The sequence below is a fragment of the Piliocolobus tephrosceles genome, chromosome 8 (assembly GCF_002776525.5).
Source record: "Piliocolobus tephrosceles isolate RC106 chromosome 8, ASM277652v3, whole genome shotgun sequence".
Classification (NCBI taxonomy): Eukaryota; Metazoa; Chordata; class Mammalia; order Primates; family Cercopithecidae; genus Piliocolobus; species Piliocolobus tephrosceles.
Genome location: NC_045441.1, coordinates 114,093,589 through 114,121,405, shown reverse-complemented (window position 1 = coordinate 114,121,405; position 27,817 = coordinate 114,093,589). Strand labels below are relative to the sequence as shown.

General features: G+C 33.2%; 1 protein-coding gene across 7 annotated transcripts in view; it reads left to right on the top strand.

Annotated features, from left to right (window-relative positions):
* Positions 1-27,817, top strand: part of POT1 (protection of telomeres 1) — a 99,674-nt gene that overhangs the window by 36,517 nt on the left and 35,340 nt on the right. For 5 of the 7 annotated variants that reach the window (XM_026454380.2, XM_026454377.2, XM_026454376.2 and 2 more), the window contains exons 7-9: positions 14,393-14,523; positions 21,906-22,196; positions 26,828-26,983. In XM_026454380.2, coding sequence (XP_026310165.1) covers positions 14,393-14,523; positions 21,906-22,196; positions 26,828-26,983 — 578 coding nt within the window. The remainder of the gene's footprint in view (positions 1-14,392; positions 14,524-21,905; positions 22,197-26,827; positions 26,984-27,817) is intronic. The other 2 variants (XM_026454381.2, XM_026454382.1) reach the window with 2 other exon arrangements.

The window sequence follows — 27,817 nt, the reverse complement described above, 5'->3', positions numbered from 1 at the left end:
TTACATATGACTTGTAGCATGCTGTCTTATTTCTGGTAGAAATCTTATTCTGGTAGAAATGCTTCTATTCCTAAGCTTTATATTCACTCTTGGAGTAAAGTTTTTATTTTTATACAGAGTCTTACCAGTCCTGTTGTTAAAAGAACATATAATGCTATAGATACTAACATTCCTATTCAGTTTTGATAAGATTAATGATGAAAACTGAGAAAGAATTCCTCAAGTATTACATAATCAACATATATTGAAATGTCCTTTTATCATCAAAATGTATTTTATATTATTTTATTTTTTAAGACAGGGTCTTGCTCTGTTGACTAGGCTGCAGTGCACTGCCGAGATCATAGCTCACCTCAGTCTCAACTCCTGGGCTCAAGCCCAGAATCCTCCCACTTCAGCCTCCCTAGTAGCTGGAACTAGCAGCATATGCCACTGTGCCCAACTAATTAAAAAACATTTTTTTTTTTTTTTTTGTAGAGATGGAGGTCTCGCATTGTTGTCCAGGCTGGCCTAAAATTCCTGGCCTCAAGCAATCTTTCTGCCTCAGCCTCCCAAAGTACTGGGATTACAGGTGTGAGACGCCACACCAAGCCCAAAATTGATTTTGATAATGACTCATCAGTGATACATACTATGCTTCTTTCATATAGGAAAACAAAGTCACTGCCTTAAGACTAGAGATTTTATAGCAATAATTTTCTCTAAAAGCCTTACATATTCTTTTGCTTTGGGAACTAGCTAGATCGTATTAGTTACGCAGCTTTTGCCATGGACACATACCATTAATCATATTTTCTTAGATAACACATGTAAGGGAATTTAATTTTAGCTGTATTTCAGATTTTTAGAAATAGTTAACTATTTTTTAAACTTGAGACACATTTACTCCGTTTTTATTATCTACTCTTACAAAATAAAATAAATTTATTCAGACCATAAAACATTTCGAGGCTTGTTAATAGTATATGGCTCATCCTTGCTTGATCAATATACCATAATTCCTACTCACATTGTGAGCAAATAGGAAAAATAGAAGGAAACTTGTTTGTGCTTAATTTCCTAATATTTGAATTTAGAGGAAGGGAGAGACAAAATATTTATTGTTCGTCTCTCCTCCTTTTTGTTCTTTCCTCAAATTTTGAGTCCCTTCTTTCTTTTATTCGCTAGAGATCTCACAGCCTTTTTGTGCCACATAATGCAGTACATCACCTGTGGGCTCACTGCCTTACCTCAGGAATAGTCTGTTCCAAAATTATTTATTGTTTTTCTTACCCTACCTCCCATTAAAACTCATTTTAGAAAAGTAGTTTGATTAGCAGTCTTGGATGTTACAGTGTTTCTAGAAGCAGATCTTTCTCTCTTCCTGTTCACTGTCTCACAAGGACACCTTCTGTTTTAGCTACTTACTGAGCAGTATAATCAAATTTCTCAGAGTAGCATCCAAAACATTGGATTCTGAGAGCCTCTGTCAGTTTTGCTTGCTTTTAGTTTTTGGGATAGGATGCTAGGATATACATCCCTAACATTTTTTTTCTTTTCCTATTCTATAAAAACATCCCAGCTAACTCTAGAATGCTGTTTTTTCTTATGTAATATTGATTATTTTCACATCTGAGAAGGACATGTCATTTACACGTAGTGTCATGTAGCATAATTGTTTTAATATTTTGGTTTTGTATTAGCAATATTGGTTGCATATTAAATAAATATATATTTTGCCTTTTAACTTTTTGAAGTATAACAATGTACTTCCACATATCTGGAACTGATATAGTTGAAAATGTCAACTATGTATTATTGATATACATATTGATGTTAATGTATTAATTACTGAGTAATTAATGACTCATTGTTACTTCAGAAGACCCAGGAGCCTTCTGATTTATCAAAGAGAGATTAAAGAATCTAGTATGATGTAAAATTATATGTGATAATTATTTAATATATTTTTAAATTGTTTTAAATTAAAAATGCACCTTTGGCTTTTTAAAACAAAAAAGCCTTTTGCAGTCATACACATGTGATGAAAAGTTACAGAACCTATCCTAGAAAAATATACAACCCATACACGTATACAGACTTATGCATATATCTATGGTTCATGCTTCTCCCACTTTGAACTCCATGTTGTGAGCTCATGACCTGTGATATGTTCATATTCACTTACCTAAATATTTAGATAATATTAAAACCATAAAGTTGTCCTCTTCATTTAATGTATGGCACATAAAATAAATAAATATGTAGTTTTATATTTTGGTTCACTCATTTGTTTGTTCAACAAACTGATTATTTATTTTCTATATGCCAGATAATATGACATGGGAAATTCAAACTTGTATATGTCATTGTTTCTGACAAGGGATTAAATTTTGTGAAGACAGATTGATGAATAATAATTACAATATAACTATTATATAAACTTTTTTTCAGTCTTTCCCCAATTGGTAAAACTCTACTTTTCCATTTTTTGGCTATGTAAGATAGAATCTTCATTTGTGAAGGATACCATGCTTTTTGAATATATATTTTCAAATTGAATGATGACTTATCTATTATAATGAATGGAGTTGGTGGATCAGACAGACAATGAGTTTTCCATTTCTCAGGAGCAAAAAAAAAAAGTATTATGGTATGTCTAGGTGAGTGAGGGGAGACTCTTCCCAGGTGCTTAACTGCCTTTCAGAAATGTACTCATTCAGGTCATGGCGGGTCATCACTTACCTCTTCAAAGATTTGGAAGAGGTAGTTGAGACAAGCCTCTCCTCTTCAGCTTACTCATACTATTTTCCAGCTGTTCTATCAATTTTCATCTAAAGAATGGAGATAGAGAAAAGACACTTTCCTCTCCCTATCACTTCACTTTGTATTTATTTTTTTGCTCTTTCTCATTTGCAGGAATGACTTTTGATGAAGCTTCAGGCTTCCATCTGACTTTTATGACACTACCACTAGCCTTTTGTCTTTTATGACTTTTCCTCAAATTATTAACATACTAATTTAGAGAATTATCCCTGTCTTCATTAGTTTACAATTTGAATTGTTTTAACGAATCATAAAATTTAGTACTTTTTTTAATTCTTAAAACTTGTGGTATAGTCTTTTATTCATTCAGTTAAAAGACTTTTTCCCTAGTCTTATGTATAGTGTAAAACATAGAAGTAAAACTCCACCAGAATAACGTTTATGAATGCTTGCAATGTCTAATATCTATCTAATCTGTGTCACTGTATATATCATAATATTTATTATATCATAACATATATTCTTTCTTCTTTTTTTCATCTTCCATGCTGTCATGCTCTTGCAATAGAATAAAAGCACAAGGGGAAATGATGTAAGCTCACACCAGAGAAATAAAGAGAGCGCTCTTATTTTTGTATTATACAGTAAGTTTCCTTGTAAAAGAAGTCAGATGACAGCACATAATGTAGCTCAATTGAGTGATTTGCCTTCATAGGTATTACTTGAATGTTTTAATGATATCCTTTTCTACCAATGGAATAGTGTTGCTCAAATACTGATTGGTTTAAAAACAGCAGTGTTTTAGTAGATAAAAAGGAGATGAAGCAACTTTCATGGAGGAACTTTTTGTGGATTGTATAATTTATGCATGCATGCTTCTTTGATTAAAAACCTTATTTAGATGAACTACCAGCTCTCCCTTATAATAGAACTCCAAGGCAATTTACACTTAATCATACTGAGTAAATTAGGTGAATTACTCAAGATTGCAAAATAGAGAACTTAATTTATCATTTGTTATCTTTTCCAGATTTATATCAAGCTATGTGAAGTATTACCAAAGTGTTAAACTAGTTAAATACTTTGTCAACGGTTTAAGTATGAAGTATTACTAAAGCATTAAAGTCAATACTTTATCAATGGTTTAAAGATATACATTATAGGGACTGTGTACTATTTATTTAAAGTACGAATGCTGATTTATTAAAGGATTTTCTACTCTTTCCCCTCGCCCTGGTAATGTTGACTAACGAGAAGATAGACTTTTAAATTACCTTTAGCTTTGTACCTTCATTTGGGAAAGAGTGAAAAATAAGGCATGGGGAAAATATTTTTATTACTTTGTGAAGTCATTGTTGAAGGACATTTTTGTGTGTGTTTGGTAAAATACTTCATTTCCTTGGAGCAGTTAGATAAGACATATTTTAGCAGTGTGCATTGTTATTATTTGATAAAACAAGTACTGTGGTTCCCTTCATGCCGTGAATCTAATGCGAATTGAGGGAACCTGAAAGCTATTTAACATTTCTTTTAGCTTGCTGTTTTTTTTTTCTTATTGTTCTTGAGAGATTATTGAATGGATTTTTTAAATGCCACTTGTTTCCTTAACCTGAATTTTGTTTCCTTTTACAAATATGTACATATTTAAATTAAACATAAAGTACAATCATGTGCCACATAACATTTTGATCAACAATGGACTGCATATATGACAGCAGTCTCATAAGATTATAATGGAGCATATATAGAAACCTGATACATGGCACTGGATATTGGCATAACAGATCAGTTAGGGGAAATGATGGATGTTTAGTAGCAATGCTGGGACATTGTGTTTTTTCATATGAAAAAATATATATAAATTTAAAGATAAACATCATCTGGGCTTGTGTAAGTACACTCTGTGATCGCACAACAATGAAATCGCCTAACTACACATCTCTCAGAACATATCCCCATTATTAAGCAATACATGACTATATATTGAAACAGTATTTTATTTTGCAACTGCTCATTATTTTATAGATAACCTTAGGAGATTCTAAGATCATGTTAACGTGTAGTTATGTCATTCCAGAGAGCTTGCATTGTAGCAAGGAGATGATATTTTGAAAGTATTGCTACTGTAAGTGTATCTGAGCCTACAATTCAGTAATTTAATAGAATTGTGTGTGTGTAGCTAAGGCTGCTGCTCTTTTGGACTCAATCAAGGTCCTCTGTAAAATTGTTTAGGTTTTTGCAGTACTTTTATTTGAGAAAGGAGAGTCTTTTTCTAACTTGCACAAAGATTCAGCAAAAGCAAGAGGTGGCCTTGTAAAGATCTCGATAGTGACTCTGCAATAATGTTTATCAAAGTGTTACGTAGAGTCTTTTGCAGTCTGTTAGGTGGTCTTTTGGAAGGTTGACATTTTCATAGAAAAATCAAAATGTGAAACAATTTTCAGTATTTTAAAATTTAGATTAAACCTAAATTTTTACAAAAATCTCAATAGTTTTTTGTAGTTATTACATTCTTCAGTATTACGTAAGTGTTACAGGAACTGAGCTTTGTCAGTTCATTTTTGCTAACATTAAACTATGTAAATTAAATATTAAGTTAAACTAACATTAACATTAAATTAAACTATTTACTATTTTTTATGCCTAGTTAAATTCAGTTTTTTTCTTGTATTGGTTTTGTATTCACAATTTACAAAAGTAGATCAATTTGGAGCATTAAGTGAGAGGAGTAATACAGAATTACTGCAGCTTAAAATCCGAACTGGATTTTGTCAGACTAGTGATCTCTTTGCCTTTGTATTTGTCATGAAATTTTAAGAAACTTCAAACATTCAGAGTATTTGTGTTTTATGCAAAGTACATTGTGTGTGTGTGTGTGTGTGTGTTTTAATTGGCAAACCAGTCATTTGTTTCACTGTGAAATTGCTTGTGTCACATTTGTGGGGAAAAGGGAGATCAAAACTATACGGGCATTATTCACAGTTATGCTTATAGTGGAAACAGGTTCAAGTGACAGTATTGGGAATATACTTATGAATCCAGATGTAAAGTTAATAGCCAGTATAGTGCTTGGGGAAACACTATAAGCTATTACCAAAAAATCCTCTGTGAGAGGGTGTTAGTTGAATGTCATATAACATAAATGATGTGCTGTGTGGAGGAACAGTTGTTGTATTGTGAATTGTGGGATTTGTATTTAGATGAAACCTTTAATGTACATAGTAGGAATTAACTTTTACATAGGTGAAGTACAAATATAGGAGAGAAGTGATAGTGATTTTTTTCTCTTTATCACTAAAATCCTATATTGCTAAAGAATGAATTTTCCCTCTCAGAAAACACTACATTATCCCAATTTCTTTACTTTTTAATCTTGCTGTTCAACAGAAAAATATCCCATTGCATTCTTCTTTTTCAAGTATGTCTTAAATAACAGTAGCCCCTACTCGTCCATTGTAACTTTAGAGTCCACATGTCATTTGCCATTAACAAAAACCAAAACAAAACAAAAACTAAAGAAAACCAAGCTAAGAGGATATCTACACAAATTTCATTGAATGTATTAATGCCAGTTACTCCACAAACTGGCCTATTATTATTTTCCCCTCGTTTCCAAACCATGGCACAGACAGGCAGATTTTCTTCATGATTCTCTATACTAGCAGATGGATTTTTTTCCCGTAGCTTCCATTTTTTAAGATAAATGATTTATGCTGATAGCTCACTTTCAGCTTCTACCTTGCAATAGACCAAGATGTAGTTTCTTTTTTCAGACTTGGTGTATAATTTCCAAAACTCTGGATTTCTAGTAAGAGCCCTTTCAGATGTGTTTTAGCTTTTGAATTTGCCTCCCCCCTTGATTCACCTCCTGGATTATTTGTTTTTATCCTGGGATTAACTTTTGATTTGAGAAATAATTTTTTATAAGTGTTACCATGTGGTTGTAATTTAACAAACAATTAGTATTTTCAGAAGAAGAGTTTAGATTATATAAATGTTTTATACTATGGAAAATATCATTCCTTTTAAATTTTTATTCATTTTTTTCTTATTGATTTTCTTTAACTTTAAATAATGTATTTGTCTTTCATTTCTCATTCGTCAACTTTATTCAGTGTTGTTGTTTACTTTGTTCTCTAGTCTTCTGTCAGGTATACCTTTACTTATCTTTTGTCATAATTATGAGCATTTATATTCTCTTCTGTACAATACATATTTCTTCCATTCTTTGGCTATCTCTATGCTACATTTTAGTTTTCTTCATATTTGGATGAGATATTCCTGTATAGTCTTTTATATTTTGTGGGATTTCTAATGCCTTTTCTTTTTTGTTGCTATTGTTATTAATGATAAAACTGCGCCTTCACTATGCCCTCAAGTTTATGTAAATACGTAGTTGTCTATGGGATTATTTATTGTTTTAATTTAAATTTTTATTTTAAATTGGCAAGCAAACATATATTGTGGGGGACAATGTGATGTTTAGATATGTGTGTATATTGTGGAATGATTACATAAAGCTAATTAACATATCCATTACATCACATACTTATTTTTTGTGGTGAGAACATTTAAAATCTCTCAGCAAATTTGAAATATGCAATACATTATTATTAACCATGGTCACCGTACTGTGCAAATCTTGAAAATTTATTCCTCCTGTTGAACTGAAAGTTTGTATATCCTTCGGTGAGCATTTCTCCCCGCCCCTTTTTTTGAGACAGAGTTGCTCTGTCACCCAGGCTGGAGTGCAGTGGCATGATCTCAGCTTACTGCAATCTCTGCCTCCTGTGTTCAAGTGATTCTCGGGCCTCAGCCTCCTAAATAGCTGGAGTTACAGACAGGCACCACCACATCTGGTTAATTTTTTGTATTTTTAGTAGAGACGCGGTTTCACCATATTGGCCAGGCTAGTCTCGAACTCCTGGCCTCAAGTGATGCACCCACCTCGTCCTCTCAAAGTGCTGGGATTACAGGCATGAGCCACCGTGCCAGGCCAGCATCTCCCCATTTCTCACCACCCCCACTCCCTGGCATCGATAATCACTTTCTACTTCTGTAAGTTTGACTATTTTAGATTCCATGTGTAAATGAAATCATGTGAAGAAAAGAAGGAAATCCCATCACTTGAAGCAACATGAAGGAATCTGGAGAACATTATGCTAAGTGATTACTCTTTTTTTTTTTTTAATGAACCTCTCCTTTCTTATCAGCTCCCTTCTGCTCCAATCTAGAGTAGTAGTTTGCTAGGCCTACTCTCAAACTATCAATCTGGGAGATCCATTACTATTGTCCGTACTCTGCATTTTCCTATTTTATGTTTTTTCCCATTGTATTGCTGGAGAATTACCTAAGAAAGATACTGTGGAGGTAAAATATTTGATTGGCCAAAATCTGGAAATGTTCTTCATCTGTCTTTATGCTTGATTGATAGTTTTGTCAGGTTTTATAAAGTTGAAGTATCAAAATTTTTCCTTAGACTTTGAAGACATTGATTTGTTGTCTTTTTAGTAACCCCAGTCGTGTTGATAGAAAAGTCTGATGTTAATCTGCTTCTCAGTCTTACATTGGTGACTTGTTTTATTCTCTACAGAAGTTTTTAGAATTTTAAAAAATATTTGGTGTTCCCTAATGTCACAATTATGTGACTTGGTGTGATCATTTATCCTGTTTGCCTTCAGTGGGCCCTTTTAATTGGAAGATTCCATCATTCACTTCTAGTAAATGTTCTTCCTCTAGAACACTTTACTTTTGGGGCTTCTCTTGGTCAGATATTGTACTGCTAAAGTTGATTTTATGGAATAAGATTGTCAGCTGTTCTTTGGTTCTGACTTTTTTGCCTGGGGTACAGAATTTAATAGAAACAAAGTCTATGTAGAGTAGAACAGTTAATAGAATATTTTTGTATGGCTTTTCTTTTGCTCCTGAATTTTTTACAGAGTATATATTTGCTGTAGAATGTTCCACAAAAGTGTACAAGTGCTGGAGTTGAGAACAATAGCCCATTCTTGCCACATGAATTTCCTTTAATGTGTATGTTCCAGAAAAATTTACAGAAACAGTCTGTATATTTAAGTAATGGTGCATATGTTCAGTGCCCCTGAGTTTTGAACTAAATTGTGTGAGGATATAACCTCATTGTGGGGAAGCAGGCTGTTGTACCATATCCAAATATCCATAAAGAGGATCTCTTTCTCAGAAAGCAGAGTTCAGAAAGCTGAATTCTTTGAGTTTTCTCTCTCACTCATTTTTTTCTCCATTTTCTGTACTTTTGTCATTCTTTTTCCTTTTGCTTTAAGTTCTAAGAGATATCATCAGTTTTTTGACACCTAAACATAATAGGAAAAACAATCATTATCTTTTACTATATGGGTCCAATACCTTTTAAAGTTTTTGAATTTTTAAGTCATTTTTCAAATATTATACAGCGTTGAGAATAAGGAGATAATAAACTCATTAAAAATTATAAAAAGGATATAAACATAGCAAAGTCATTTTTATTTCATAATCCCATATTTTCCTAGTTTTAAAGACACACAAACAAATGGTTCTAGCTTATTACTGCTTTTGGTTTTTCTTCTTGCACTTGCATCATCAAAATACTTTTGAAAACTTTGTTGACTCAAAAATTTTTTTGGAGAGAGCAGCTGTTTTTGCTCCATAATTACAAAACAGTTTCTATTTTAGATTTCTAAACATCAATTCAGATGATTAAAGATGGATCTTTCATTTTGAGCTCACCTATTCTTTCCACTACCTTTATGTATACACTTGCCTTTTACATATCCATTTACATGCCATTTTATGTAAATTTTGATATGCAAATATCATTTAAGATGAAAGAATGCCATCACAAGTCATTTTAGCAAAATGGAATGGTCCTTAGTCATGTCCCAGAATATCGTATGGTGAAATCATTTTTGTTGAATGACTTACTGGATAAGAATACCATATTTCCTCTCTGTTTTTAGAAATATTTTGTGTTTTCTCCCTATTTTTAGAAACGTATTTTCATGCCTCAATTTTTGAGCTTGAGAAACTTTATATAGGATATCATCTGGAGATAAATAGCCTGAGATTTTACTTATGTGATCAATTTTATCATCATTGGCTAACGTGCTGCTGTTTTTGCATTTAGCTTCTGATTCATCTAATAATGGTTAAATGACTTCCTCCATCAATGTTCTTCTCACTGACCGTGGGCACAAATTTTAAAATTCTGAATTTTTAACTATGTTTAAATAAAGCTAAAGAAGAAACTCAAAAGATTGTGTCTCTAAACTTCTTTTATATCTTGAGTATGAAAACTGAAGAATGATGTAATAGTGATTATTTGATTCTTGTATCATCCTTTAGACAATTGCCTCATTTCACATTTTAAAAATTAGTCTTTTTAAGCGTGCATAGAAATAATTAATGCATAGTGATGAAATATTTACTCAGATAATGAATATCAATATATTTCAAGATATAGGAAAAAAGATTCCATAATGTATCTCAGATGTATAAAAGGGTACAATAGAGTCATATGGTAATTGCAAGTAAGAATGTGTTCTGTGTTTTGAAAAATAAATAAAATTTATCTTTGGTCATTGGAAGACTGCTAACAAAGAAAAAATGGCATGAAGTGTCGCTCCTTACTAATAGTAAGAAATAGTGACAAAGGAAACTTAAAACCTAAAATTGGAGCCAGTGGGTCCTCAAGGAATGAGAATATAATATATTTTTTACTCTTTTTGAAAATGCTTATTAAAGTTTTTTCATTTTTAGAGTTTTTTTTTTTTTTTTTGTTCCAGGTTATTTCACCCTTCTCACAAATTCAGATTTCTCTTTTTCTACCCTCCTTTCTTTCTCGTCTCCCTTTCCCTTCCCATTCCTCTCTCTCTTTCCTCCCTTCTTTCTCCCCTTTGCTCTCTCTCTCCTTTTTTTTCCTCCCCCTCACTCCCTTCTCTCCTTTTTCTTCTTAACCCCATTTTCTTTCTGTCTCCTTTTTTTTTTTTTTTTGTGAGACAGATCTCACTCTGTCATCCAGGCTGGAGTGCAGTGTCATGATCTCGACTCACTGCAACCTCCACTTCCCAGGAGAGCACCACTACCACCCAGCTAACTTTTGTAATTTTTAGTAGAGGTGGGGTTTCACCATGTTGGCCAGGCTGGTCTTGAACTCCTGACCTCAAATTATCTACCCACCTTGGCCTCCCAAAGTGCTAGGATTACAGTGCCTTCCATTTTTATTCTAGTGTCTGGTAATTTTCTGCTGTATTTTTGTATTTAAGAATGTAGGTATAGTTTATTTTAAGTTTCATATACCTTTCTCATTTGCTTTGTTTGTAAGTAGTTCATTTCTCTAATACTCCCTCTCCTTGAGTGGGAAACTTGGTAGTGACTAATAGTACTTGTTAGGGCATGTTGATTGAAATTTTCAGCCTAGGGTGGGTGGGATGAGAACTGCCAACAAAGCTGTAGGTTCCCTAATGTGATGGTGAGGTGGAATTTATTCTAGTTGTTAGCACCAACATGAGAAGTCTTACCACTTTCCAGTTAATGAGTACAGCTTCCTTGGAAAAGAACCTGTGTTCCTAGAATTTTTCAAAATGGAAAGGTTGTTAAATAGAGAGATGCTGCCTGAAGTCATTTTCAGGGAAATGGAGAATAAGGATGGTTAGTCATTGAATTGAAACACTTGTTCTGTGTGTAAACTTCTAATTGATCCCCTGATTTCATCTCTACTTTTTACTCTCACGCTTAATCCCAGTGGCTCCCATCTTTACTGTAGCCACCTTGTAGTATCTTCTGGATTTTGGCCTCTTCTGTTTATTTTATCTCTTAACCACTTACTTTCCATTTTCCTGAAATACGTTGTTTTTTTCCACTCTCCTTTCCTTCACTGTTTTGTGATTTGTTCCTTTCAATCTCTATACCTTCATTACTAGGGGACTAGGAAGGACAGAAAGTCAATGCACTTTCTGAATCATGTGTATAGGCAGCATCAAATTCTATCAAACATTCGATGGAGAACTAACACCAATTCTTCTCAGCCTCTTCCAAAAATGGAAGAGAAGGAAATATTTTCCAAACTCATTTCACGAGGCCAGCGTTACTCTGATACTGAAGACACAAAGACACAGTAAAAACTAACAGCAAAAAAACTGCAGGCCAATATAGTTGCAAAAATCCTCAACAGAATACTAGCAAACCAAATTCAACAGCACATTAAAGAGACTATTTGCCATGATCAAGTAGGATTTATTCCAGGTATGCAAGGGTGGTTCCACACACGCAAATCAAAATGTTTATTGGCAGAATGGAGCACAAAAATTATGTGATCCTTTTAATAAATGCAGAAAAAGTTAAAATCTTTTCCTCTAAGATCTGTAACAAGACAAAGATGCCCACTCTTGCCACTTCTGTTCAATGTAGTACTATGAACCTACTAGAAGAAAACATAGGGGAAAAGCGCCATGAGATTGAGCTCACCAAAAATTCTTTGGAAAGGACCTCAAAAGCTCAGGCAGTGAAAGCAAGAATAGACAAATGGGATTGTATCAAGCTTAAAAACTTTCTGCACAACCAACATTAACAGAGTAAAGAATGGGAGAAAATATTTGCAAACTGTGTATCTGATAATGGGTTAATATCTAAAGTATATGAGGAACTCAACTAGATGATTAGAAAACAACCCAATTTAAACATGGGCAAAGGACCTGAATAGACATTTCTTTAAAAATAATGTACAAATGGCAGACAAGTATGCGAAAAGATGTTCAATATCACTAATCATTAAAATAAAACCACAGCAAGATATCACTTCTCACCTATTAGAATAGCTGTTATCAAAAAGAAGACTAGTATCGTAAGGGTGTGAAGAAAAGATAACCTTTGCACATTTTAGGTGGCAATGTAAATTAGCACAGGTATTGTGGAAAACATATAAATATTCTTCCAAAAATTAGAACTGCCATATGATCCCACAGTCTCACTACTGGGTACAGTACTTTTCCTTTGTCCAAAGGGGATATGCTCCAAGACCCCTAGCAGCTGCCCAGAACCATGGATGGTACTGAACTCTGTATATACTCTTTTTCCTAAATATACATACCTATAATAAAGTTTAAGCACTTACCACTTTGTCTTAGCACTTTGGGGCCATTATTAAGTAAAATAAGGGTTGCATGATCACAAGCACTGTAATACCTCAACAGTTGATATGATAGCAAAGACAGCTACTAAGTGACTAACAGGCAGGGAGCATGGACAGTGTGGATACCCTGCATGAAGGGATGATTCATGTTGTTTATTTCTGGAATTTTCCATTAAATATTTGTAGATCATGGTTGACTGCAGGTAACTGAAACTGTGGAAGGTGACGCTCCAGATAGGGAGCACCACTATGTATATCAAAAGGAAATAATCAATATGTTGAAGAGACATCCGCACTCCCATGTTTATTGCAGGCTTATTCACATTAGGCAGAGAATAAACCTAAGCGTCCATTAATGGATGAATAAAGAAAATGTGATCTATATACACAGTGGAATACTCTTTAGACATAAGAAGGAAATTCTATCATTTACAACAACATGGATGAACCTGGAGGACATTCTTAAGTAAAATGCCAGGCACAGAATCTTAAAAATTGATCTCATAGAAGTAGAGAGTAGAATGGTTGTTGCCAGGGACCTGTGTGGCTATGGGAAGGTTTTGGGGAGATGTTGGTCAAAGGATACAATATTTTGGTTAGCAAGAATAAGTTCAGGGGTTCTATTGTATAACATAGTGACTGTAGTGAAAAATATATTGTATTCTTGAAAAATGCTAAGAAAATGGATGTAAAGTGTTCTTACTGCAAAAATAACTATGTGAGGTAATATGTGTATTTTCGTTAGCTAGATTTGATGATTTCACAGTGTATGTGTACTTCAAAACCATGTATAGCACACCATAAATACATACAATCTTTTATGTGTTAATTAAAAAAAAAATTAAAGGCAGTTTTTACTACCACCAGTGTTTGAAGTTAGCATTTTACCGCAACCCGAGTATTAAATTTTTCTGCCAGTTTAAATTTTATAAAATACCTCTCTTTTGTTATAATGTATAATTTTTTATAGGTGACTAGCAAGAATTGCCATTTTCTCTTTTGAATTTTTTGTTATGATGTAGTTTTCTATGAATTGTTTATTCATTTGTATGACATATATACTGTATCATCCTGATTTTTATAAGTTCTTTATGCAGTATGCGTACAACCCTTCATATCTGCTATAAATATCTAAGCCTTTGTTTTCATTCTAAATTTAGTTATGTTTATTTTATAAATTGCTTTTTTCTTATTTGACTACGTTTATGTTTCATGATTTGTAAACCTTGAAGCAATAAAAAAGGTTATTTTCTCTCCAGACAATTTATACTGAATGAGATTTTTATTTTTGTTTTACTAAACTTTCTAAAAGTAATATTTATAGAACACTTCTGCAAAATAATTTTGCAGTGTGTATTGAAAGCTAAGAAAATGTCTGTTTTTTAACTCTTAGGAGGTTTAATTAAAAGGAAGAATAAAGTTTGGTGTTTTGAAGTAAGCATATTCTTGTTTTATCAAATGCTTTAAAATATTGAAAGTCAGGTAAAATATTTTTATGTTTTCCAGATTATTGCTCAGTTGTAACAATTGTGGACCAGACAAATGTAAAATTAACTTGCCTGCTCTTTAGTGGAAACTATGAAGCCCTTCCAATAATTTATAAAAATGGAGATATTGTTCGCTTTCACAGGCTGAAGGTATAAATCATACTGTCTAGAACTTTATTTGAAGAGAACTCTGTATTGTTTACTGAAACTAGTTAGCACTAATTATGTGGTTGCTTTGTTAAAACATGACAGCAAGCTTTTCACGAGATAAGAAGTAGTGTAAATATTATCAGACTTCAAATAATTTACAGTAAGAAACATCTTCATTTGAACAAACCACTTGCCTTCGTTCCCCAGAAATGTATTACATGCCCTGATTAAGACTAGTTCCATTCTGTCTTCTATTTCTAAATATAGACTAATGCTGTAGAAGTTTTATCTGTAGAGTTTGATAAAGAATATTTGTGTTTTAATGTTTTAGAAAACAGCTTTAGGTCAACAAGAAAAAATGTATACAAAGATTAGGAGATTATATTATTCTTTCCTGTTTCTTGTATTAATTCAAGTTCAATGAAAACATTGAGATACTAAGTATAAAATCAAATTAAGTTGGTTTTCATTTATAAGAAATAAGATATGAACAGGTACTTTTAAAAGTATGCCTGTAGTTAAATAACTAAATGTAAGAAAGCCTTTAATATAAGGGTAGAGTTATTAAATAGCACAATTTTTAAGAAATAAAAATTTTAGAACTTAAAAATGCAAAGGATTATTATTTTCTCAAAATTATTTTCCTTATTGCTATAATATTTATTTAATTGAGCTTTTTTGTTCAATGCACTTTTGGAATTTTTCTTTGGAAATTACTGCATGATGCTTTGGACAGCTTTTAAATACTTTGTACATTTTCAGTCCCTTAGATTTTAAATATTTCAGTTTCTTCATGTTTTCCTTTGTTACATGGGTTTCCATGTAACCTCTTTATCATCTTGGTTGTCTTTTTCTTCTAAGGCTTCAGTTTAATTCTGTCCTTCATGGTCAGTCTGATGCTCATAAATGAGGACAGCGTTCAGCTGTGTTCTACTCTTAGGCACTTCTTATGACCTATTAATGCTGTTTCCTTGAGAATAGGAGGATAATAGAGAATATTTGTGTAAAGGTAGAAAGAAATAGAAATATTATCATCGCTGGGCGTGGTGGCTCACGCCTGTAATCCCAGCACTTTGGGAGGTTGACACTGGTGGATCACCTGAGGTCAGGAATTCGAGACCATCCTGACCAACATGGAGAAACCCTGTCTAATACAAAATTAGCCGGGCGTGGTGCTACATGCTTGTAATCCCAGCTATTCAGGCAGGAGGCTGAGGCAGAAGAATCACTTGAACCTGAAGGGCGGAGGTTGTGGCAAGTCAAGATTGTGCTATTGCACTCCAGCCTGGGCAAAAAGAGCAAAACTCCGATTCAAAAAAAAAAAGAAAAAGAAAAAGAAAAAGAAAAAAAGAAATATTATCATAGCCATGTAATACATACTTATTTAAATGTCAAAAAATTGCTTACTTTTCAAAGTATTGTTTCCTATATACTGTATTCAAAGAATGCACGCTTCCTTCATAAACATATTTAGTTGTTACTGTTTATGGAAGTTACTATTTAATAGCAAATAGATAAACATTTCATCATTCACAATATAACTATACTCATATAGCTAACACTCTAGAAACTTCCCTCATATCCCCATCCAGGGAGATCATTATTGTGTCTCCTGCTACAGGAGTAAAGAGTCTCATGACCTGTAACAACATATAGTTACCCCTTGAACAACACAGGTTTGAACTACATGGGTACACTTATATGCAGACTTTTTTCACCAAGTATTTTGGAAAATTTTTTGGAGATTTTCAACAATTTATGTACACAGACACTTACAGACCATACATGGCTCCATTCACAGTCTAGAGAAATGTGAATGAATATAAAGATGCAGTATTATCACTGTAGAAGATTAACTTTACTACTATAATAATTTAGCCACCTCTTTTGTAATATATTCATTTATGACTATAAATTTTTTAAGTACTGCCTTAGTTGTATCCAGCAGGTTTTAATTTGTCATAACTTCATTGCCATTCAGTTGAATATATAATTGAATTTTTATATTGATCATTGATTTCATCTCTGATCTATGGGTTTATAAATAATTTGTAAGTAATCCATAAGTCAGAGAGGAAATCAATATAAAAATTCCAATAAATATTGAATTATCGAGTATATATTGAATTATTATTGAATATATTGAATTATATTGAACACATATTTATATATTGAATTTATATTTGAATTATATTCAAATAATCCAAATAATATATATAGAGAGAGTTATATTCAATCTAATTCCATAGGATTATTGTTTGTTTTTTACATTTATTTAAATCATTTAATAGTTACCTTTTTTCACTATTGTTTATTGTGGTCAGGAAACATACTCTGAAATGTTTAGTATTTTGAAATTTGTGAATGCTTACTTTATATTCTACCATATGGTCAATGTCATTTTTTACTTCTTATCTACTTATTTTATCAGCTATTGAAAACTGTGTTTTAAAGACTACTATGATAGAGGATTTACCTGTTTCTTTTAGCTCTATCGATTTTGCTTAATAATTTAAAGCAATGTTAATGGGGTTTAAGCCTTCTTATTTAATTTTGTGTTTTATATATTTTAAGGCTGCTGTATAGATTTAGGGTTACTATATTTTTCTATAAAGTTGTTTCTCTGTTTTCATGAAATGTTCATATTTAGGGCTACTAGTGCTTCCTTACACTCTTTATGTTGACAGTTTGCTAGTTTTGTTTGAATAGCCCTGTTTTCTTTAGTTGAGCAAGGTCATTCTAAGTACAGACATCTGTTTTAGATATCAAAATTTATTTTTTCTTGTTTTACTTATTGCGGTTTGAAGATCATAATTCATAGTGAAAATATACATAAAACAGCTAGAATTTGTTTTTTCTTGTTTTTCTTATTGCAATTTGAAGATCATAGCTCATGGCAAAAATATATATAAAACAAGAGTCAAGATCTACTCTTCTTTTTTCCAGCAAATATTTACTGTTTTTTTTTTTTTTTTTTTTTTTTTGTATAGGCTTCTGTTTAAATGCAAAGAAGCAGACAATATAAAAGTAAACATATAAATCAAAGTAATTTCAAGTAGTGATAGTTGCTATAAAGAAAATAAAGCAACCAGGCGCAGTGGCTCACACCTGTAATCCCAGCACTTTGGGAGGTCTAGGCAGGAGGATTGCAAGGTCAGGAGTTCGAGACCAGCCTGGCCAGTATGGTGAAACACTGTCTCTACTAAAAATACAAATATTAGCCAGGTGTGGTGGTGGGTGCTTGTAGTCACAGCTACTCGGGAGGCTGAGGTAGGAGAAATGCTTGAACCTGGGAGGCAGAGGTTGCAGTGAGCCGAGATCGCACCACTGCACTCCAGCCTGGCCGACAGAGTGAGACTCCATCTCAAAAATAATAAATAAATAAATAAATAAATAAATAAATAAATAAATAAAGGCAAAATCATGAAAGACCTTTCTAATGAGGAGACATAAGAATTGAGACCCAAATGATGATAATGAGAAGTCCTATTGAGATTTGAGGGAAAATGTTTTCCACCAGATGACACTATAGGTGCCAAGGCCCTATAATAGGAATGAACATGGTATTGGAGAAACAGAAAGAAGACTAGCATGGATCCTAGTCAGCTATGGGGGAGGTGTTACGAGATGAAATTGTAGTAGGTAAGTTATTTAGATTTTACTCTAGGTATAATGAGAAGTCATGAGAGGGTTTTAAATGTGCACATGAAATGATTGGTTAAAATTTTGAAAATCACTCAGTAACATGTGGATAACAGATGGGTTGTTGAAGAACAAGCATGAAGGCAAAGATATTCTTTAGAAGACTATTTCAGTTAACAGACATGAAATGAGGATGCCTTAGACTACAGTGGTGGTGGAAATAGAAGTAGACTAATTAAGGTATATTTTGAATCTCAAGCAAAGAGGACCTGCTCATAAATGATTCGTGAAAGCTACCAACACACCTAAGCTGGAAGTTGGTTCTGTTTTACTATGATAATCAGCAGAGGCAAGCTTTGGTAAATAGTATACACTAGTGAGCATGGAATTGGTGATAACAATGATGATCACAGAACCAAGAATCAATCAGACATTGGAGTATAAAAGAGAAGCAGCATATACATCAAGTAGAATCCATTTAAAAGTGTAAGTTAGGTAATAGATCAGTTGTAGGCAAGTATAGTTAGAATCTGCAGAGTGAACTTCTACATTATGAGAAATTAACTGATACTTGACTAGCCCTGCTGCCACGAAGACCCATAAAACGTATGAGGCAAGTGGTTTTTAGGCATCGGACAATGGGTAGCTATGATCAGAGAGTGAAGGGAAACTTTTAAAGTGAGCCCCATGATGACCACATCCCTGCCTACAGACATTTTCTCAACCACTGCACAGTAAGCTGAAGTTCGAACTGTGGTCCTGATATAGCTAAAGTCAAAGTTCAAGGCATCTGAAAACTGGAATTTTCACAACAAGAAACCAGAGAGGAAAGAGCTATACAGAAGGGGATGTCTAAAAGTCCACCAGGGTTGGGGTGGACTTGAATACTTGGTTGAAAGCCAGGCTGCACAGGGCAGGGTAGAACTACTTAAGGATTACAAAAGCTGCTATGTGTTTGAACTGTGGTTGAACATGAAGCAGATACTAAAGGTCTAGTAATGGGGTGCTGGAAGTCCAAGATAGGGACAAATAACCTTATTAATACCTATTTAACACCTTGGACATTCAGCTGAGGCAATACAAAGATTTCAGCCCCCTAAAGTAGCTCACCTCACAAAGGACCACATCTTACAGTAAGGCCTATTATACACATGTTTTGTCAAAGCCTAAAACAAGTTCTACGGAGAAGACTTCACAGAGAGTTTGCCGGATGAGTCCCATCAATGTAGAAGACTTTGGGAAACGTCATGGGCTTTCCACAGATCACCCTAACAAAGCATAAAAACAAGCATTCATGAGTTTAAGATGACCAGACAACAACTCAGTGGCCAGCAAGAACAAAAATCAGTGTTTGTCAGAAGAAGCCAACATAATTCAGTCTTTACAGTATAGCATCTATGATGTCTAGTAAAGAAAAAAGATATACTAGACACGAAAACAAGAAAGTGTTACCCCTAGTCAAGAAAAAAGAAAGCATAGACATTCCAGACCAACTCCATGGTAGCCCAAATGTTGTCTTTATTAAACAAAACTTTAAAGCACAGATTATACAGACTTTCAAAGAATTAAGTGGAGGTGGGAAGATCCCTTGAGCCCGGGAGGTCATGGCTGCAGTGAAATATTATTACACCACTGCATTACAGCCTGAGTGACAGAATGAGACCCTTCTCAAATAAATAAATAAATAAATAAATAAATAAATAAATAAATAAATAAATTAAATAATTTTAAAAAAGGAATTAAGCAAAAATACATTCAGTGAATTAGAGGAAGATGTTAAATGAATGTGAAAAGATAAATTTCAGCAGAGAAGATTCAGGAACTGAAAAGAACAAATGAAAAGAAAAATCTACTGGATGGGCTAAGATCAGATATAAGTTAAATTGATGACAAATCATTAGAAGCTACCTAATCTGAAGAACAAGGATTAAATAAAAATTAATAGACCCTAAGGACCTATGGAACAATATCAAATGTTACATGTAATTTAGGATGCAAGAGGAGAGCGGGTGAAGGGAAATAAAATATTTATAGAAATAAGGACCAGATTTTCCCCAAATTTGAGGAAAAACAAAGATTTAAATGTACTTTATACAGGGTATGCACAAAGAAAAACACATCCAAACAAAAGATAGTGAAACAATTGAAAAAGAGAAAAATCTTGAAATCAACTGGAGAATAAATGAAGCATTGTCGGAGAACAATGATACCAGTCATCTTTCACTTTTTACCAGAGACAATGACACCCAGAGAACAAAGAAATAATTTGTACGTGGTGATAGAAAAAAATTGGTTCACACAGAATTTTATATCCAGCAAATACGTTCTTCAGGAATGAGAGTGAAATAAACATTTTATATAAAGGAAAAATGAGATAGTCCATGGCCAGCATATCTGCATAGCATTAATGCAAAAGAATGATATTCAGGCCAAAGAGGAATGCTAGCAACTAGAAGCTGGATAGTTAAGAAGTGACAAAAATACAAAAAATGAAGGAAAAAATAGTAAATATATAAACACAATGTTTTTATTTCTTTCCATAATTTAATTACAAGATAAATGCCTATTTAAAGTAAAACCAGTAATATTACATGGTGGAGATTATAAAATATGTAGAAAAAATACTACAACAGTAACACAAAGGATGGGTGGGATGAGTGAATGGAATTCTACCAGTGAAAAGTTGTATTTGTGAAGTAGAATGCATAAAATAGGAAGTGGCAAGTATGAAATGGAAAGTATAAAGTACATAGTAGAACAATATTGATTTCCAGGTAGACATTGAAAAGTTAAAGATTTATTCATAGCCAAGAAGAAGGAAGTGGAGCACTAATAAGAATTCCAAAAGGAAAACAAGAAAGGAACAATAGAAAGAAAAAAAAAAAGTTTTAAAAAAGCAAAGAAGCTAAAAAGCAAGAAGCATGGAAAAAAAGGAAAACAAGATAGTAGACTCAAATACGGCCATGTTAATAACTGCCTTTCTGCGAATGGACTAATTTCCATTTGCAAGGGAAAGATGGATTGAACAAAAAAAAATCAGGAAACAAATATATGCTACCTACAAGAAGTGAACTTTAAATATGAAGACCTAAACAAGTTAGAACTAAAGCTGTAAAAAAAAAATGTACTAAGTAAACATAAGGGAAATGAAATAACTGTATTACTATGAGAAAGTTTTGAAAGGAGCTTTTCATAAAGACAAAGGGGTCTCTTCATGAAGATATAGCAATATAAATATATGTGCCTCTGATAACAGCCCCCAAATTCAGAAAGCAAAAGAGCTTATGGCATATCTCAGTGCTCTCAGTCACTCTGATTAAACCCTAGCCTGAGCTTCATTTTATTCACTTTATATTCTCATATTTCAAGTGTTCTAGTCTTCTCTGTAATATTCATAAGTCACTGTCATTTATGATCCTTTTTCTTTGTATAAATTACACCTTAACAAAAAAACTAATAAATAAAATGTAACACTGCAAGCTTGATAGGATTAGGGAGACCACCATCTAACTCTTTAAAAAATATTCACAGTGTCCATGATACTTATGTATCTTAGTGTAGCACCAGCACATGAGAGTAGAATTTCATATGCTAATTAAATAAAAAATAGTTTTTAAAAAATGCCTTCTCCTAATTATGCTGGCAAAATTGATAATCTTTCCAATTTCTTCAGTTCATAGATTCTGCATCAGTAAGCTATTTTATTTGTATCTCTTTTCTACTTTGCCCTACTTTCTTAGATTCAAGTATATAAAAAGGAGACTCAGGGTATCACCAGCTCTGGCTTTGCATCTTTGACATTTGAGGGAACTTTGGGAGCCCCTATCATACCTCGCACTTCAAGCAAGTATTTTAATTTCACTACTGAGGACCACAAAATGGTAGAAACCTTACGTGTTTGGGCATCTACTCATATGTCACCATCTTGGACATTACTAAAATTGTGTGATGTGCAGCCAATGCAGTATTTTGACCTGACTTGTCAGCTCTTGGGCAAAGCAGAAGTGGACGGAGCATCATTTCTTCTAAAGGTACATATTTTTTAATACTGGGAATTATAAGTTAGCACCACTTACATGTCTGTAAAGAGCTTATGTTTCAGCTTTCTGATGAGACAAATATACATACTGTGTATTATATTAGGAACTTAAATTTTAACTGTTTTTGATGAGCTTTGATATTCATGCAGCTCTACTCTTGTACCGCTCTAAAATTTTAACTTTCCTTCCTGTTTTACACTTTCCTTCCAGTGTTATGAGATCTACATGTTAAATATAGTGTGACTTTTGCATTTTTTAATTTTAGTAGTAATAATATGTAGACTTGTTTTCTATTATTTCATAGTTTATAGTCCTATACATGAATATTTCTGTTTCCCTGTCAAGATCACCTTCCCTCTCATTTATTTACTTTTTTGTCCCATTGATGTTGGGTTCTCTTCTTATGTCTTTCACTGCCTACTTCATAGTCATACTGTGGATAGTTTTGAAGCATTTTGTATTACTGTGTTTTGCTTTTAAATCAGCAAGATAAAGTAACTTAAGACCCATCAAATCTCTGTTTACACCTATCCCAGTTTAGAGAATAACTTCTGGAGAAGCTGAATGTCTGTTTTTCTTACCTGGACATCCTATGGAGGATACATTTAAACAAATGCCTCTTCGGGCCTGCTCCTATGGTTATTTCTCTATACACTCTTTGGAATAATAGGGCAGGAAATGGAGTGCAGTGGCACTTGGACAAGTCTTGGGGTTTAGTATTATCATTTATACCTTGCCCATATTAAAGAACAGAGAAGTTAGCAATCATTGAATAAAATATAAAATTCCAGCAGTTGAAAATAGCACATTCGTATACACGTGGAATACTATGAGAAAGTTGTAAATATATGCCATACAGAAAGTTAAATAAGTCAAATATGATAAAGCTGAAACAAAAGCAATATAAAATCAAACAAAGTTAGAATGAATCTTAGGTCAGCCAGTCATACTCTCTGGCAAAAGTGATGTTCTTAACAAATGAGCATTTGCTACAACTGAACACTTCCTATGACAAGGACTCTACTACTGTGCAGTGAGGAATATTCTATCTTTTGACTGTGTTTTTAGAAAATTCTTAAATTCTAAGATAAAATGTGCCAAATTTTAGCCGAAATAGTTGAGTCTACATTTTCTCTCTACAGAAACAAAACATATACCTGCATCCCATTGTAATAGATAACTTTTTTGGACAAGTGAAAACAACTGTCATGTAAGTGTTAGTTTAAAATATAACACTGAAAAGTCAATAAAGAGCCCAAGAGCCCATATACCCAAGACAATCCTAAGCAAAAAAACAAAGCTAGAGGCATCACGCTGCCTGGCTTCAACCTATACTACAAGGCTACAGTAACCAAAAAAGCATTGTACTGCTACCAAAACAGATATATAGACCAATGGAACACAACAGAGGCCTCAGAAATAACGCCACACGTCTACAATCATCTGATCTTTGACAAACCTGACAAAAACAAGCAATGGGGAAAGGATTCCCTATTTAATAAAATGGTGTTGGGAAAACTGGCTAGCCATATGCAGAAAACTGAAACTGGACCCCTTCATTACACCTTATACAAAAATTAACTCACGATGGGTTAAAGACTTAAACATAAGCCCTAAAACTATAAAAACCCTAGAAGAAAACCTAGGCAGTACCATTCAGGACATAGGCATGGGCAAAGACTTCATGACTAAAACACCAAGAGCAATGACAACAAGAGCCAAAATTGACAAATGGATCTAGTTAAGTTAAAGAGCTTCTGCACAGTGAAAGAAACTATCATCAGAGTGAACAGGCAACCTACAGAATGGGAGAACATTTTTGCAATCTCTCCATCTTTCAAAGGGCTAATATCCAGAATCTACAGGGAGCTTAAACTAATTTACAAGAAAAAAACAACCCCATTAAAATGTAGGCGAAGAATATGAACAGACACTCCTCAAAAGACCACCTTTGTGCGGCTAACAGACATATGAAAAAAAGTTCATAATCACTGGTCATTACAGAAATGCAAATCAAAATCACAATGAGATACCACCTCACACCAGTTAGAATGGCAGTCATTAAAAAGTCAGGAAACAACAGGTGCTGGAGAGGATGTGGAGAAATGGGAACGCTTTTACACTGTTGGTGGGAGTGTAAATTAGTTCAACCATTGTGGAAGATAGTGTGGTAGTTCCTCAAGGATCTAGAACCAGAAATACCATTTGACACTGCAATCCCATTACTGGGTATATACCCAAAGGATTATAAATCATTCTGCTATAAAGCCACATGCACATTGTATGTTTATTGCAGCACTATTCACAGTAGCAAAGACTTGGAATGAACCCAAATGCCCATGAATGATAGACTGGATTAAGAAAATGTGTCACATATACACCATGAAATACTATGCAGCCAAAAAAGGATCAGTTCTTATCCTTTGCAGGGACATGGATGAAGCTAGAAACCATCATTCTCAGCCAATTAACACAAAAACGGAAAACCAAACACTGCATGTTCTCACTCATAACTGGGAGTTGAACAATGAGAACACATGGAGACAGGGAGGGGAACATCACACACCAGGGCCTGTTGCGGGGTAGGGGGCTAGGGGAGAGATAGCATTAGGAGAAATACCTATTATAGATGATGGGTTGATGGGTGCAGCAAGCCACCATGGCACATGTATACCTGTGTAACAAACCTGCACATTCTGCACATGTATCCCAAAACTTAAAGTGTAATTTAAAAAATGGAAAGAATTTGTAAAAACCTTTCTTATGACAATTTAAAAGTAACCTCAAAACTATTTTTGTACCCTTCAACTTAGCAATTTTATTTTCATTATCTTAAGGAAATAATTTAAAATATTTATAAAGGTGCACTTAAAAGGATATATTTATCTTTCTTACAGTATAAAAAATGAGAATACAGTAGAAAAATTAGAAAAAGCCCCAATACTAACAGTAGAAAATTGTGTACACTATTTATGTAGGATGACCATAAAATAACATTGTAAATGTTACCATAAAATACTTTGTAACCATAAAATGACATTATAGACATGTACTTGTTGAGATAGAATTTCATGATAGTCTATTTAGTGATTACTGTAGTTTCATTTACATGCTAAAAATGTATATGTACATAGAAAAATATATTGGGAGGCCTATAAAGCAACATTTTACTGTTTTCGTCTCTGGGAAATAGAATTATGAGTGATTTTTTTTCCATACATTGATTTTCTTATGTATCAGAAATAATTTTTAAATTTTATTTTTTAAAAACAGAGGAGCTAGACATTACTCAAAATAATGTCTGGTTACATACGAAATAGTGTAATCATTTTCCATCTCAACCTGGGCACAATGTTAATGTTGGTACCTTTTTTACTAACCACAGTGCATTCATGTTAATTTTTCAGTAGCCATGGTGCACCAATCATTTACATTAAATATAATTCAATAAATTTGTTGATCTGGCATCATTCCACATTTTTCTCTATTCTGTTAATATTATATGAATTATTTTTCTGAGCGGTACTCTCAAATTGAATTTTCTCTAAGTGTATATATTCTATTTGTTTTAATATCTACAGTATTGGTGCAGCCTTATCTTTTGTGTTTTGTTTTATGTTTTTTTTTTTTTTTAAATAAATAACCAGGCGTCATTTATAGCCAGAGCTGGTAGGTAGTTTGTATGTCTCATCTGTAATATGGTTTGGAGAACAAAAAGCATAATGTGAACCAGAAAATCATCATATAAAGGAAATTATTCAAATTTACAACATTTACTTCTTTGTATGGAAACATCAGAATAATGCTTTACAACTAATTTAAAAATGAGTTGTAGGGACATGGATGCAGCTGGAAACCATCATTCTTAGCAAACTATCACAAGAACAGAAAATCAAACACTGCATGTTCTCACTCATAGGTGGGAACTGAACAATGAGATCACTTGGACTCGGGAAGGGGAACATCACACACTGGGGCCTATCATGGGGAGGGGGGAGGGGGGAGGGATTGCATTGGGAGTTATACCTGATGTAAATGATGGGTTGATGGGTGCTGACGGGTTGATGGGTGCAGCACACCAACATGGCACAAGTATACATATGTAACAAACCTGCACGTTATGCACATGTACCCTAGAACTTAAAGTATAATAATAATAATAATAATAATTTAAAAAACAAAACAAAAAAATAAATAGAAATGAGACTGAATCTCATAGAAATAATTTGATTAATGTCAAAGAAATGTATTACTTTTATAATTTTTAGAACATTCGTAATTTTACTAGTTGTATTTATATGCAAAAATGTTTTAATACATATGAGTGTTTTTCAAGACTATTTTGGTTTGTTTTTATTGTATAAAAACACTTGACTCAGGAATGTTTAGTCTAGGCTTATGGCAGTGTGACTCTTTCTTCTTTACATTCTTCTACATTTTCCACATTACCCGTATTTCATATGTAGTTCCTTTAGAATCAGAAAATAATGTCATATTTAAAATAGTGCCAATATTCAGAGGCATACGTTTAATTACTTTTAAGTACTATTACCAGGAAAAAACTTTTTAGCACAAGCATTTCTTCGAAAGGATCACGAAACTACTCTGCTCTCTTATGGCAGGTGTGGGATGGCACCAGGACGCCATTTCCATCTTGGAGAGTCTTAATACAAGACCTTGTTCTTGAAGGTGATTTAAGTCACATCCATCGGCTACAAAATCTGACAATAGATATTTTAGTCTACGATAACCATGTTCATGTGGCAAGATCTCTGAAGGTGATGTTGAGTAGGAAAATATTTTATGTTTTTATAAATTATAGTGATTTTTGCTCATGTAAATTTTTTATATATGGTTACATGTATAGGTGATACAGTCTAGAAATTATATTTATTTATTTGATTTTTAAGTTGTAAAATTTATGTTACAATAAATTATTAAAAGATAAATTTAATGCATTAGAGCAATTTTTAAAATAATCTTTCTTAAGTATCTTAAAGTTATACATAATTTTACTGTGAAAATAGTACAGAAAAGTTTTGTCGTGTGAGATAATACTGCTTTAGAATGACAAATGCTATATAAAATATTGCTAACTTAAAGACTAAGCTTGATAAACTGGTTTGATAGAATGTAGCTGATAACTTTTTGTTCATTAGTTTAACAAATTGTTCAATTACCTCTAATGTATATTGTAAATTGGGAATGTGTATATAGTGTGTAATTTATAGAATTTGCATGCTTTCTTTTGAAATACATTAAGGTGCACAGTTTAGATATGGCAGTACTTAACTATTAAAAATTGTAGGAAATTTTTTTTCTCTATTGTATCTTTTATTTGAAAGTACTTTTTGTAGTAAAGAATGGTATGATAAATAATAATACAGTAATAAGAGTAACCTTTTCTAGGCATTTCATATGCATTTGATACTCTCTGATAAGATAGGTGATGATAGTCATCTCATTCTACAAATGTGAAATGAGGCACTCAGAGGTTGAATCTGTGGTTCAAGATTCCACAGCTAGTTGGATTGAAGCAGGGTATTTCCCTGACCCCTTCACAGGCAGGAACTGGAGTGCATGGGTGCTGGAACTAGCCAGCCACTTCAGTG